The sequence below is a fragment of the Scomber japonicus genome, chromosome 20, assembly GCF_027409825.1.
Source record: "Scomber japonicus isolate fScoJap1 chromosome 20, fScoJap1.pri, whole genome shotgun sequence".
NCBI classification, from domain to species: Eukaryota; Metazoa; Chordata; class Actinopteri; order Scombriformes; family Scombridae; genus Scomber; species Scomber japonicus.
In genome coordinates, this window is record NC_070597.1 from 10,975,739 (window position 1) to 10,991,711 (window position 15,973).

General features: G+C 39.9%; 1 protein-coding gene across 1 annotated transcript in view; it reads right to left on the bottom strand.

The window, feature by feature from the left end:
- The window catches only part of dock1 (dedicator of cytokinesis 1), a 183,175-nt gene that overhangs the window by 105,907 nt on the left and 61,295 nt on the right, over positions 1-15,973 (bottom strand). Inside the window, exons 24-27 of the mRNA XM_053340789.1 lie at positions 14,829-14,899; positions 10,445-10,551; positions 5,373-5,500; positions 2,677-2,772 (exon numbers count right to left, since the gene is read on the bottom strand). Of these exons, the coding sequence (XP_053196764.1) occupies positions 2,677-2,772; positions 5,373-5,500; positions 10,445-10,551; positions 14,829-14,899 (402 nt within the window). The remainder of the gene's footprint in view (positions 1-2,676; positions 2,773-5,372; positions 5,501-10,444; positions 10,552-14,828; positions 14,900-15,973) is intronic.

A 15,973-nucleotide genomic window follows, 5' to 3' on the forward strand; every position in this document is an offset into this window, starting at 1 on the left:
AGCCGTCACTGTGATCATTCTCATCAACATTCTGTGTCCACCACCGCCAGGAGAGAGCAGAAAGGAAATAGAAGAAAGAAAGAGAGAGAAAGAGAGAGGAGGGGGGGGGGGGCAGAGGGAGACAGAGGGAGAGAAAGAGAGGAAGGCGGGAGACAGAGTAGAACGTTAATGCATAAATCTAAATGTAAGAGGCTGCCACTCAGAAGAACAAGGTCGGTGGTTGGCTGCGGCGTTGTGTGAGCAGCAGTGTGCAATCTGCCTGCAGAGTAGGCAGCAGTACCCAGAGGCGGCAACAACAGTCCTTTGATTAGAAAGCTACGACACTTCTCGCAGCGCTAACTATGCCTCGTAGCTCTTAAAAATTCACACCAACCCAATTGATCATTAAATAATAATTCTGGGACCTGCTTCAAATGTTGCTTCTGTCCCGAGTACTATAACATGCACAGTGTTTGAATAAAAGAGCCACAGTGCTTTCAAATAGGCAGGGCTTTGATGTGACCTCTAACTCCAACTGTGTTAAAGGACACATCGCACACTAATGCTAAATATTATGCAGGCACTTAGAAATGTCAAGACAGCCAAGTACAGTGGCTCACTGGCTACAAAGGCAGGAGATGACAAAAGGTAGGGGTCAGTAGGGACAACAAAAGCATGCTGTCTATAGGGGAGTGAAGTAAGATACAGTAGAGGGCAGCTGCACCACATGTATACAAAGTAGATGGTTTCAATAAGAGCCACAGGAGGTCATGCGTGGAGCAGTTTCATTAACTAGAGAGGAGTCTAGTCTGCCTTTGCTCCAATCAGCATCCACTGCTGGAAGCAGGAAACGCCATTTCACCTACACCACAGGGGAGATGCTGAAATGGATGCACTTAGTATAATACAGAAGAGGGGAGACCTGCGTGCACTGCCTTCATGAGTGTTGATAGCCTTTTAGACAAAGGGGTAGGCAACTTCCATATCTGGAATGCATGATCAAAAGAGCCACACAGCAGTAAAAAAGAAGAAAAAAAAACAGAGGAAAAAAATGGCAGCAGAGCGAGAAGCAAAGGTGAACGGCAAAGTCAGCAGGTTCAAGTTCTCGCAATAAATCTCCCAGTGTACACCCTCTTCTCTAAATCTGACTTTCCAGAGAAGTAGCAAGTGGGAGTCCTAGACCCCATGGAGGTTGCTGGCTAGGAGAAAAAGAAGCAATAGGGATGCCTCAGCTCAAGTCACAGCTTCATTAGCCTTCTATTATGCAGCGCAATGCACGTTGGCGATCAGTTACACAACAAAAGGCTCGCCATCTATGCAATTAGCTTGGTGCATTGCTAAAATATAGAGAGAGAGAGAGAGAGAGAGAGAGAGAGAGAGAGAGAGAGAGAGAGAGAGAGAGAGAGAGAGAGAGAGAGAGAGAGAGAGAGAGAGAGAGAGAGAGAGAGAGAGAGAGAGAGAGAGAGAGAGAGAGAGAGAGAGCTTCAAAATCTCTGCAATCCAACATCACTCTATTGCAAGGAGGATGTGTGTGTGTGTGTGTGTGTGTGTGTGTGTGTGTGTGTGTGTGTGTGTGTGAGGGAGAAAGAAAATAATAAAAGAAGAGAGTAAAAGGACACATGGGACAAAGGATGAGTGCTGCAGACATATTATAGCACTATGACATAACACACACATACACACAAACACACACACTCACAAGCACACACAAGACGATTAGTGTGTGATAACTCTGGGTACTGTTGCCTTTAGTAAATCACTCTCTGCTGGTGTGGCTCAGTGACTGGTAATGAAAGTAGATAAGCTTCCATTTAAACTGGTGATTCCGTTTCCTGCTGCTTTCCAGATGGATACACACATATACGATAAATAACTCATGAGAGCATGGGACACAGGATGCTACGGCAACCAATAAGACTCTTTACATACTTGACGTCCAGAGAAAATGTCACTCATCACTTAGCTGTATTTAAGTGAGCTGTAAAAGCACCTTTAAGTGCCTTCAGAGAGATCTGCAATTTAAATCTTCATTAAAAAGTACAGAGTTATTACCCAGTTCCCAACGTCAAAGTCACATCACAAGCTACATGCAGTGCTAATGAACACTGACATCAACTGGATGCAATGAAACGTGCCAAAGAATACAGAAGTTGACATTCATTGGACTCTTTGGATTCATGAAAACAAATGAAGGCTTTACCACTTGTATCAGGCAGACAGCATATTTATATGATGACTGAGATGTGCATTAATTGTTACTGAGCTCTACCTCAGAGTGTGACCGGGAGAAGGATGCTAACAGCAGTGGAGGGGGATACAGTGATTAGATTACAGCACAGAGTCGCAGATATTTTCTAATAAGTGAAGGATCAGACACACAAACAGGAAAACACACACAAAAACACATGAAATAGCAACACACACACACACACACACACACACACACAGGCACACACATAACTGGCTAGAGAAGGATATGAGCAGATCAAAGGTACTCTTAGATTGAGGTTGTGTGACAGCATTCTGCCAAGGTAGACTTCACCTTTAATGATAGCTTTGGAGTTGCAGTGGGCCTGTGGGAGTTAAGCTGGTTGTGGTACAGATGCCTCTAAATTGGTGGGTTCGTGTATGTGTATGTGTGTGTGTGTGTGTGCATGTGCGTGAAAAACTGATGGTGGAAATTGTGGGTCGACTTACAATGTGTGGGGAATCGCGGCCCATGGAAATGACCGTCCTGTTAACTGTCCTCAGCAGCTTCTCCATGATGATCTGAACATGCCACTGGGTGGGACCCTGCAAAAATACATCCATTAATATTAATACACAAAGATAAGGAAGGCAATGCCACAACTAACATGATAAACATTTCAAAGAAAAGTGCACATGTGACAACTTTTTTATTGTTATATAACCGGTTAATTCTATTCAAAGACTTATTTTGTAGTGGCATGTTTTAGTCTATTCTCCTGCAACTTGCTTCTACTTAAGTTATAAATATCCTACATTTCCCTCAATGACCATAAACACATCTGACAGAGCAGACATTATTTACATGAGTCATACTACACATGCTGTGCACAGGTTGCACTGAAGGCATTAAATGCATACAAAAAGAGGGGAGAGAGGGTTTTACAGTTGGCTGCAAATCAGCCATTTTGCTGCAATGCATTTTCTGCTGTTGAGCCTACCACTAATGTATAAATTGTTGGTTCATTGCCATTTAAAAATGATTATAAGTGAATGATGTTGAATGTCAGTGCAAACTGATTAGTCTAGACACCCTGAAACCTTGATTCTGAGAGGCCATTGGTGATACAGACGTCCAAGCCATCTTAGTTTATCTTCATAAATAAGAAAGATACATCACCAAAGAATAAGGGTAAAATGATCTATTAATTGTCAGTAACTGCTATAAAAAAGGCAGATTTACTGACAATGTTAAAGTGGTTCATTTCAAGCATCAGATTTCAGATCTTCACCAAAAATTGACTACGTTCTCTGGTCCACAGGTTTATTAAGTATCCTACTAATTAAAGTGGTGTTTAAAACTTTTTTTTTTTTAAGACATTTATTTATTTTTTTATTACTTTTTGTGGCAAGACCACAAACCAAAGTTTCAGATTTTTCTCATGAATGGAATAGGTAAAATATTAATACTCCCTCCATTCTACAAAGAGACTTCACAAACTTGAAATTCTGAGGAAACTTGGAGGGCATTTTGTGCCAAGAGATCTGACAAATGTGATGTATGTGTTATGAATCCTAGCTTTTCAAAAAGGAAAGCACCCATGGGGCAGCTGTACCCTTGTCATAAATGGGACTATTTCCTTTTACTCGCCTATTAGTGAGTTTGAGTGAGCATAGGGCTGTTTTTTAACCGTCTCCACCTGTCTATAGGGAGGAATCTTCTAAGCACATCGAGCTCTGCAGCATCAAACTAAACTTTTAATAATTTACACAGCTCTTTCTGCAGCTGAATAACGCTTGCACGTAAGGGCTGTGCACATACACACACAAATATTAACACAAACACACAGAAGAGTGCTGGATTGGAGGGGGGAGTTTCTCATATTGCCTTCCAATCCAGTAAGTGTGACGCACGTCTTTCTTCAAAACCTGCATTATTACCCGACCGTTTTCAAGAGAAAAATCGAGGCCTGTATTAACAGCCTACACAAACCCAGTGTACAAAGAATAATCTGTCTATTCAAAAATACACAATTGATTGTTTGATAACTTAGAAACTCAAATGGGCAGTATCCACTGTGGTTTCCTTTCCTCATCTATTTGGACAATCAAATCTTGGAAAGCGTGGAGTTGTGTTTGTGTTGACTTGCAGCACAGATATGAAAGAGGCAGGGAGAGGAAGCAGCAAAACGAGAGACACAAAGAGAAGGAGTGTGAATGGAAGAGCAAGTGGGAGATAGTGGATAATCCCTAGCAGAGTGGAGTGTGGGAGGCCGGGCTGTGGTGATCAATGGTGAGGGGAGTCTGAGAGGGCCTGAGGGAGGACATCAGGAGTCTGGGCATGGCAGAGGATGAAACACACTTGTGAAGCAGCTGAGCATTTCTGAGTGTGTGTTATCATATATGTATGCGTGAGGTCTGAGACTGATATCTGAATATGAGGGATGTGTACTCCAGTAATAAAATAATTTCCATAATAAAATGAGCCGAGAAGCTTTTGATAGAGGGTTGACAATCATTTTGATAATAACTGTTTGCCTGAAATTGTTTTAGGCATTTATTAAGGAAAAATCTAAATCAAGGAAAACTTCAGATGTGAAGATTTGCTGCTTTTCTCTGTTTTCTGTAAGTGTTCATTAAACATTTTTGGTTCATGACTGTTGGTCAGACAAAACATACAATTTAAATATGTCACCTTGGTCTCAGGGAACTTGTGGTGGGCATTTTTTTCACAATTTTAAGATAGTGAAAAAACAATGAATTAGTTAATGAAAAACTATCAAGAGATTTATTGATAATGGGAAAAATAATTGGCTTTAACTGGCTATATAACTGGCTCTGTGATCGACTTCAACGACTGGTTTTAAAAACACCTAAGGGTAAAGAAGAGTTCATCACCGTGTTCTTGGAGCGTGTTCGTGGTGTTGAGGATGGCCTCTAGCCCCCCTGAGCAATGAATTACTGAGCAGAGCCAAATCTACAGGTCAGTAAATTAACAGTGCTGTAAAAACGTTCTCGTTCCAGGGCACACAGGGCAATAAAATAAATTAAGCACAGCACACTGATTAGCAGCTATTCAGTAACGTAACCACAGTTAAAATGTATTTCCCTTCTTTATGGAGGCACTCCTGGATTCCCTTGTTATCCGTATTGTTTATTCCAGAGAGAAATAAAAGTACATAATGCTTGAGAAGTGTGTTCCTCACCACATCCTTCCTGTAGAGCACCTCCAGGATGTCACTGAGCAGCTGGCAGCATGCCTTCAGCTCCTCCCGCTTCTCCAGGTGGAACTTTAGCTGGTCCGTCATCAGCGGCAGGAGGATCTCACGGCAATCTGCGGGGACATCGTCAAATATAAACATTCACAATGCCGCTCAACACGTGGAGCAGATGATAGACCGCACGAGGCAGTACAACATATGCTCTCGACACACTCTAGATGCAGACGAGCACAGCTTGTTAATGGCTTCCTCGCAGCTCAGAGGATTAAATTAAAACAATGTATACAATGAATAAATTAATTAAAATGAGTGTGGCAAAAGCTCCCAAAATCCCTGGGATTGGTAACAGTACAACAACACAACTGTCAGAACAAAAGCCAATTAGAGCCATAAACATGTTCAGAGCTCAACCAAGTAAAGACCTCCCTTGAAATATCAGGTAAGGGGGAAAAACACCTAGCATTGAACTCAATGATATTTCAACGTCAGCAGGGGAAATCTAGCCAGATTGGCCAAAGTGATCACTCTAATATCATCTGCTGTTGTGGTACCCTTAATCGAAACTAATTTATGTCCCATTGCCCCACAGAGCAACAAAGGCTGCTGTTGTACAAGTCAGCTTTTAAGTGTGAATGTCAAGCGTTGTAGTTTTGATTAGAAAAAGCATGAAAATACTTAATAAAACCATTTTCTAGACAAAAAACATATACAACTTATGTCCTCTGTGCATCTTAAACCACAAAATGAAACAGTGGAATACAACAACTTTCTTGCTGGCTCTGACAAACTAACAGGTAAAATCCCAACTTCAAAGGTTTGATTAATTCTACAGAATACACCACCGCACCAAAGGGGTTCAGCTGATGTTTACAGAAACATCAAAAAGGGATTTTTCTATATGCAGAGGGCAGAGAATGAGGCTGGCAATTGGACATACAGGATAGCAGTGATAAGGCAGAAAGTGAGAGCGGTGTCATGGAGGGTAAACCTACGGCGGTCTGCCACAAAATTATCATATTTTTTATTAAAACTTCAGATTCCAATCTTAGTGGCACTTCTATATGTTTGTTCACTGAGGGTGGGTCATATTTAAAGCCTTGGGACAAATATTGGAGTTGCGTTGGTTCAATTAGATAAGTATAGGTTAGAGGGGTTATGGAGATGTTTTATTGATCTAAAGAAAAGCAAAAGCAGAAATCATTATACACACAGTATCTGGACAGAGCTGATGAATGGTGTGATGGCCTCTGTCCACTACTTCCTACAACTGGGAAGAAAACCCTCAAATTGAAAATGAAAGGAACACTTGACACCGCTCATTGCCCCCATGCAGTGCACTGAGAAGTAATCTTCCTTACACACATAAATGGAGAGTATCAGTGTTAATGTAATCTTAAAAGAAAAGCAATCACACACACACACACCTTTCTTGATCAGGTGCTAAGTCTAACAACGATTGTACAAAGATTTCTCCAAAGGACTAAAGAAGGTATGACCTTCTTGATAACTAATTGGCTATTGGTCAGGTACAGATCTACCTATATCTCTGTCCATACAACAAGCTCTCTTTTTTTCTAAAGCTCTATGTGAAAGCTCTACGTGAAAACTCACTGTTGTGAGTGTTTGGAAAGTTGAAATAACAAGAACAAAAATGCAGCATACTGAGTGTGCTCTACACCAATAGTCAACAGAACTCTTCCTATAACAATCTTTCTAAAGACAAGGTGGAGATACACTGCTGCTCTAAATGTCCACCGAGCTATGGATTTCAATTCAAAATCAATACAATCTCTCTGCTTTATAGATAATGTTACAGCCAATCAACTGAGACAAACAAGTATGTCATTACTCATCAAAACGCAAACATAAAGCTTTGCCTGGTGTCAATACTGCTCAAGGCCATGTGATGAACAGCAGGATTTGAAAAAAAAAAGATGAATGAATGTATGAACTATAAGAACCTGCATAAACAAGGCCCAGAGCTTCTGAACATGAATGCAAAATGTCTTTACACTATCTGACTATAGACTATATACACTATACTTTCTAAAAGGAACTCTATGTACAATTCAACAATATGAAGCATTTTAACCACATATTTTATATCAGACAAACATAAAAATGAAGGTCTGAGGTGAATCAAACATAAGCCACAGAGCTGCACACAAGGACAATGATAAGGTAATAAAAGGTTAATGAATGCATTGTGTTGTAATTAGGAATATAGCAAATACAGACTCTGGGAGAATTGAAATCTCATTTAATGACTCTCACATTGAGTGCATCAATTACTCAATGATAACCTTCTAGTAATCCAGGAAATCTCACATAGCTGTTGGACTTCTTTTGAATGGTTTTTAATAATCTTAATGAAAAAAAAGAGTATGAGGATACTTCTGCTTGAAAAAAGTATAAAAGTGGGAAATGTCTAACAACCTGAGGGGAAAACATGTAGTAACCTAAGTTTGATTTTATCCTACTTTCTAAGATCAAAAGAGTGTATCCTCTGATGAGCATGAAAGCATCCACTGAAAATTGATAACATGGAAATCCAGCAATTCATTTTTACAAAAATCTAAACTCACAATCACCAACTTCATTAGGATTTATCTCAATCGATCGAACAGTTGTCAAGATATTTCACTTTGGAGCAGGTGCCGCCATCCCCAGAGCCCCATTAACAATACCCCTAATCCTCCTGGCTATCTGCTGTCTGTCTAAACACCTAAAATAGCTCCACAAATAATGAGTGAATAGCCTCCTACAGCCGATGTCAGTATTGTGAACAGATTGTTCAACAGTAGGCTACGGCTATTATTCACATAAAGCTTTCACCTATAAACACGTGAAAACAAATGTTATGAATGTTAGGAGTTAGCCGGGTCTCGTGATAGAGAGCCCTGACACAAAATGACAACCATGTCTGCACTGAAATATTTTTGGTGCTGCAGAAGAGAACTCACAGCTACCCGCCTGATAAAGCTTAAAAGAAAAACGTGTGTTTTTATATGTGTGAGTGTGTGCTTAGTAATCTTCCAGGGCTTTAACACAAAAGAGAATCTCCTGTCTGAGGCTGTCTAACATTGTGGGGAGTGTATAATACCTTCTTTTTACAGAGCATTCCATTTGCACCTCCTCAAAACGCACACCGGTGGAAACGCACAAACACATAAATAGATATATGAGTGTACAAGTATGGTGACATAACATTGTGCCTTCACTAAAAAAAAATATAAAAAGTGGAGAAAAAACAAAAACCTTCAAGTTTTCGGAGTTCACTAAGTTTTCATCAGCTGTGGGGAATTGCTTCTGCATACCAATCATATTCAACTCACAGCATTTCAATTTCAAGCATATGGATGAAGCCCATAGAGAAAAGGGTAACTTTATTGTTTAAACTCTACATTTTAAAACAGAAACAACACCATCTGGGACTGAAAAATACTCATTTAAAGGCATGCTTTCACACAAAAACATTTAATTACTTAATGATTATACAGCCTACAGGAGAAAAACACATCTAGGTAGATGCTTGTTACTGGGCGTTTATTTGCTCAGAGCATTTCTAGTACATTTCACTTTGGTACTGGCTAACAAGGAAACCTTTAAAAGGACCACCTGGGGATGAGTCTGCAACGAACATGAATTCCAGAAGCATTATGCACTTACTACAGCTGATTAGACCACCTTATACACTGTCTGGCTAACTCATTTACTCATCTCAGTGGCTATTATCTGTAATAAAACATCTCCAAAGTGGTGCTCAGCATGATACTGATGTAGACAGGACAATTTCACTTAAGGCTTAAGGCAATTAAGCCTTCTCCATCACTGGTTTGGCAGTTTGAAAGAAGTTATGCACTTTTCAAAGACTACAGGAGATGTTGAAAGCACCAGTGCATGGAGCTGTTGTGAGAGCTGAGCAGCAGGATAGGCCGTATCTACATCAGAGTAACAGCCCTCCTGCTGATCAGCAGGCCATTCACAGGCATCATGGAGGATTGCCTGTCTACAATTACACCAACCGATCAATAGTAATGACCAGAGGACCACGCACTGTGCATTGCCCTTCAATAGTTACTCACTCAACTGGCCAAACCACCAATCAGACAATTTTATGGTACTAAAGTATGAAAGGACTGGATTATTAAGTAGAAGCCAGAGATATTTACACCGTGTTATGTTCAATACTTCAAGATGAGAAACTCTCCATTACATCCTATCCAAATTCCATCTAATCATTTGTTTACTTTACATCCATGCTGAACTATACATCTGCTAGTGATGGAGGCATAGAGCAGTTGTGCAAGTGGATAATTGTTGTCCACTTCCTCTATGTTTGTCGACCGCTTCGAGGCATGTGTTGTCCCTGCGAGACACATTAAATCACTGCAGTCGTTTTATTTGGGTAGGATTAACTTTGCATTTAATTTACCACCACAAGAGAGTATATGCTTCTAAATGGAGACCTAACCTCACATGGCCCCAGTGGACTGGTCTCTCTAGCGAAATGCTTGATCCTGGACCATCAGTGCAGCAGGTCCATGTCTACAGATCGCTGCAGACTGGAGAGTTAGGTCCTCATTAACCATCTCAACATTTATAAAGGGTATGAAATGCTGAATCCCTGCCCTTCATATTTGACACTGGCACAAAAAGGCTCAAAATATAGCACATAGTACAGTGACCGAGTGTACGATCAAAGTGTGTGGCTTGAATGTGTATGACAGTGTTGAGACAAGCAATGAAAAAGAAACTAAACCTAATAAACACATTCAAGGGGAAAAAACAAATATCAAAACAGAAAGGAGTAGGGACTGAGACTTAAAAAATGGGTAGATGTGAGTACCAATACTCTGATACAGACAAGTGCAGTTGATTTTAGCAGTGGGGATGCTTAACTCTGGTAAATAACGAGAGATTTCCACACTCCTCACAAATGACCTTTACTGTGGGCTCACACAGGGCTGCCTCAGGGAGGCAGGTGGTGTGTGTGATTGCGTATATTACTGCACCATGAGTGAAAGTACATGCACTGCATGTGTGTGTGCTCTCACCGTGTTGAGTAAAGAGATCACTGTGGACGATGTCAATCAGACAGTCTAGCTTCTGTTTCACCAGGCGACCCGGGGGAACCTTCAGGATGAACTCTGTGAACAGTTTGCTACAGAGAGAGAAGGACAAAAACAAAAAGGTCAAACTGATCAGGCATCTTGAGTTGGTCGACTGCTTCCAATCACAAGCAATCATCCAAAACGCAATTAAAAGGTCCGGCACACCTGCACAGGTATTTTTCAGATATTCTGGCTAGGGCTGGAATGACAATATATAGCATAAGACAGCAAAGATTTGTCAAATGACCCAGATGAGCTGACCTGAGGTGAACTCTGTGGACAGCTTGCTACCAGTTAGAGATTTCACTCTCTCTGGTTGTATTAGACAACAGCGGAAAATATTGCAAATCAAAGACCAGGGCTGCTTCATGGCAATTTAGCTTTTTTAAGGATTTTGCATGAGACAAAGTACCTCAATTTGTATATAATTCATTTATTTATCCACCAGCAAACATTTTCATCCACTGTATAAAAGGGTTTCCTAAATATGCATTAACTGATTTTTTGGCCAATTGGGGGGACTGGAAACAAGTTGTAAACACAACATTGACATATCATTAACTTGCTAACAAGTTCAACTTATGTTGAACCTACTGGCAAACAGTTGCTTATTTACACATTGAGCAGCTATGAAGCAACATCATCATTTATATGGAGTGGTGTTTCTGGCCACTTGGTTGAATGTAAAGTCTCTTTTTGCTCTGCTTTGTAGTCTCTACCCACTCCTGAGGGAAATATCTGGCTTTTTAGCTGCTTCACTATGTTCACCAGCTAGTCAGTGACTGTGTCTGTTTGCCATTTGGTGCTGGGAAGGCAGTTTATAGTCAGTTTTTAGGCTATTTCTCTGAAAACAGCCTGCTGCGACCAAAAACGATGCCATGAGAGCAGTGAGAGAGAACAAAAAGATGCAGTCTGACAGCTAAACAATGAGGCAAAACTTGCTATTAAGCTCTGTAAAACCAAGAGCTACAGATCATTCTCTGTATGAGTGATGCCTCTGACAATATACAGTACATTGTTATTGTGAAAAATATCAATTATAGCAACTAAACATTGTAAGAATGTATCATACCACTATACGTGCAGCAAATATAACATGATATGAAACGTGGCAGCCTAAACCTCTTTTTTCTTTTCTCTTTTTAAAGATGTAGCCAGGCTAAGGACACTAAACTCCATATATTTAAAGACAATAAAACTTTACATTCCCTAACAGGTTCAATAAAGGTGACAGCAGAGTCAGAGCAGCATAATCAAGCACAGTCTGTTCATCCACACAGTCCTGAGAAGAGCCTCATCAGCCCAAAAAAGTGAAAACCCCTGTGTGGATGTTTGCTGTTTCAATTCTAATGGCTTCAGTGGACTTTAATCTTTCTTGCTTCTCCGTTCCACAAAGCTGTTGTCTTGAAAGATGACTTCCAGACAGTCTTATAATGCCAATGCACACTATTCAACTATGTTTCTGTTTTTAACTGGCTATTCATTTATCAACACAACCAACATGTGGCTCAGCAAGATCAAACTATGAACATTCAACAGTTCTGAGCCTTAGAGCTAAAACTGCATTCATGCACAAACATAAAGCTGACAGTTTTCTCCTCAATGAAGAGGACTGATGCTCATTATGTTGGCAAGCTGAGGCTCAAGGAGGAGAAGAAAGGTTCTGGCAGGGGATGAAACACCGCAGCCCCCAAGGCTTCAATTTAGTTGCCTCCAGCTCGGCCACTCAGCCAGGTTTGTGCTAACAACAGAAACAGCTGATGCCACCTTTGCTAGAAAAGAAAAGAGCCTGGCCACTGATTTATGGTTAAAAGAATGATTCATAAAGGATCACAGCTTTCAGAAGTTGTAATCGAGAGCTTTCCATATGTTTGTTTTTGTAACTCCAGAATAAATGGCAGAGCTTCTAGTGTCACACTTGTTATGTTATTTATTCTCATTGTTCCTGGAATGAAGTATCATCTGGGAACCAGGTAACTCTAATGCAAATATATTGAAACTTTCAACGAGGACAGGTGTGACCACACAATTAAATCAAGATTTCTTAAACTGTTTCAACAACTCCACAAAAGTGCCAGTTGTTGTGTTATACTATACTGCACCATACAGATAGATAGCATATGGTTCCTTTGGCTGCACAGCACATAGAGGATGAAGAGAGGTCAAGAGTCAATCCAAAAAATGTAAAAAAGGTTTCTGCTTAAAATTGTTCTCATGTCTCATCCTGAATGACTCAATTAAAAAGAACCCCTTTGAACATTTTGAATCTGTGTCACACTTTGAGCAGCCCATACTCCATAGGTGGTCAATTAAATTGAGATGTAAGGGAAAGTAAAGTACAAAAAAAAAATCAGTCCAGGTAGCTGTGAAAGCTGAACAGAGAGCTGATGGTAGACAGACCGGATGAGCTGACAGACTGTCTTTCACCTCAGACCAAAGCTGCCTCAACCACCACCACCCCCACCCCCGGCCCCCTCCCACCCTTCACTGTGGCTGTGATAGTGGTGGAGTGGAGGCCAAAGGCAGAGGATTGCCAGTCCTGTGTAGCCTAGAATCTGCTGAGGAAATGGCAGCTGCCCAGGTGCTTGATATGGGGCAAATGGAAGAGGCTCCTTGCTGAGTGCTTGCAAATGAACAGGCAAAGCACATTTCAAGGTCTGGAAAATACCTACATGAGTATCATTACTTGTGCCAGTCTTCAGGCTGCCATAAAAATAGATCATGTTTATGATTGTAAGATATTTGTTGAAATAATATGCAACAATACAGGGTTACCTCCAAGACATTTGAGAAGTAGGCAGATCCCGTCAGTATCTCATGACATTTTTTAATTTTTGTTTTTATTGATGATTAAAACAACAGTCTCACTCAACAAATGGTCATTGCCTTTGCCATGAGAGATTATCCTTCTGTTCTATTTTTTTACAAAGTGAAAATATTGCAAAATAAGTACACACCCTGTTTTGATGTTTCGTGTAAAGCTTTTAATGAATGATGAAATTATGTTAATATAACCTGACTAACAGACCCATTTTTTATAGACTTCATATTTCATCATTAGTAAGAGTAATTCAGTCTTTACAAGCACAAGCATTAGCCTTGTCAGGATCTACCAGCTGATTTAATCTCCCATTATGCCCTTCCTATTGATTTCATTGTCTGTGTTTTCATATATCATCATGAGAGAATATCAATATCATGAGACAATCAGGGCAAAACCAGTTCAACTCCTGTATGACTATATTTACAGATGATAAAATGTTAGACCAAAACAAGAACAAAATGTGTATCTTTAAAACAGATGTGCAGCTGAGAAGTATTTCACTGAATATATTCTGCACATATTTGTAAGTATAATGCTTCATAAATTAGGCCATTCTTTGTTTTTGTGTTGTGTCCTTTTAGCATAACAGATTAAAGACAGTCAAATGGGACAGAAAATTGAGGGCACACCCAAGAGGCATTTGTCACAAATGTAACATCCTTTCAGGTCTCAAAAAAATAATTTTGGAATACTGCCCCCCAAAAAATGTGAAACTGAAGTTTTGGCTGAAGGTTAAAGCCATTTGAGAATTATAGTTTATTCAATTTTTTTTTTAAAGTAGAGAATTTTTCATGTTGTTCTGTTTGTTCATCATTCTAAATATATAATTTAGTACCACTACCACAATAACATGATCATGTGATACGTCAATATAGTAATGTATTATTAGGAAGAGCAATAAGTAAGCTGTGGCAGACAATCACAGCAGACAATATTAAATGAAATGGACACTGGAGTGGAGCAGCTATTGAGTTTCCAAGGCAACCTGAGCATTGTTAGCCGATGCCCATCGCAGTCTAGTTTGTGCACGTTGAGTTGTTTTCTATAAAAAACAGCCAAAGGTAGAGAGCCAGAAATAAATGAATGGTGCTTCTATGTCTTTACAGCAGCACAATATCCTATCTGCTTGTTAGAGCTACATCTAAACATGACATTTGAATTGAAGCAGACGCCTCGAAAAACAAAAGCAGTTATGATTTCTCCTTTCATTCCTTTGAGAAAAAACATTCAAGACCTATTGCAACATTTTCTGTACATTTGCTTTAATGAGCTGCTGTGGTGATTTTCAGCAACACCCCCTCTTTTTTTGAGAAACTCACAGAAAAGCAAATTATAGTCAGGTCTTACCAGGAAAACAAAGTACAGAAATAGTTCAGAAAGAGATGTACAATTTGCTATGACGACAGCTCCTCTAACATTGAGTGGTTTTCTCTGATATTTTAATTGTCTACACTAGGTATCATTGTCACGACACAGAAATATCAATGTATCACATGAAATTACCTTAGTTCCTTTGGATCAAAGACCAGCTTGACATCATTGACAATGGTGGGAATGTACTTCAGTGCAGCACCCTTCAACGGAAGAACAAAAGAAACATGACAAGACCATTTTCAAGTTAATGAGTTTAGTCACTGATTAATATTTAGTAAGCTACTCAACCCTGCATTATGTAATAAAGTGTAAAAGTATACTTCCCACAAGTTAAATGGGAATTGTGTGTAGTTATATTGTATGTGGTTAAGTGTAAATGTGTCTTATGTCATGACTGTGTGTCCTATTGCTAAGGTGTCTATAATGTGTTGCAGTCAATGCATTTTTGCTTTTGTGGACCACAAACTAAATCAAATTGAGTTACTAATCACGCATAAATAGTGGAGTATTTCTTCTCACACTCTGATCAGTGGCTACTGTTCATAAATAAAGCTCAGCTCCTTTGAAGAGTCTTCCTATCTCCACGTCTTAATTTATCTTGTTCAATCTACCTGAGGGCAGCGGGTGGTGTTAAAATTGTAATAAATAAACTGGGATCAAAGTGAGATCCTCTCTGTCATGATATCTTGAATGATACAGCCAGATAAGATATACATTTGTCAGTCAATACGATAATAAAGTCATGAGGAGCGTGCTCCCAGGAGTTGATTACCAAGCCATCCATTAATAATGGGAAAGATTAACAGAGATGGCACTTTCTTCTCTAACTGACTGCTGCTAAATGCCGGCCAAGGTGGGTTAGGATGTTTATACAGCATCTGTGCAAATTAGCAGCAGTGCCAATCTGTCTCATACAGGTCGATTACACATACAGACGTAGCACGGTGGACCGCACCAAGTACAATCCACTCTCTGTCTCTGACTCTGTGTTGCAGTACCTAGATTATTTCTAAAAATATGAGACTGCTAATTACCAGTATTTTACATGAGGAAATGTGGAGAATGAAGAACATACTTGTGAAAATGTAAGCGCACACTGGCAGATTTCTAATTCAGAGCAACTGTGCCTTTACCTTGTTTTTCAAACAAGGATATATACATGACCTCCAAATACATTCTTGCTTTAATCTAGTCTCATTTTGATATTTTCAGTGCTTTAATATGCAGGACTAAACACCTTCACCTCGCTCTGCAGACGGAAGGAGATGAGGGGA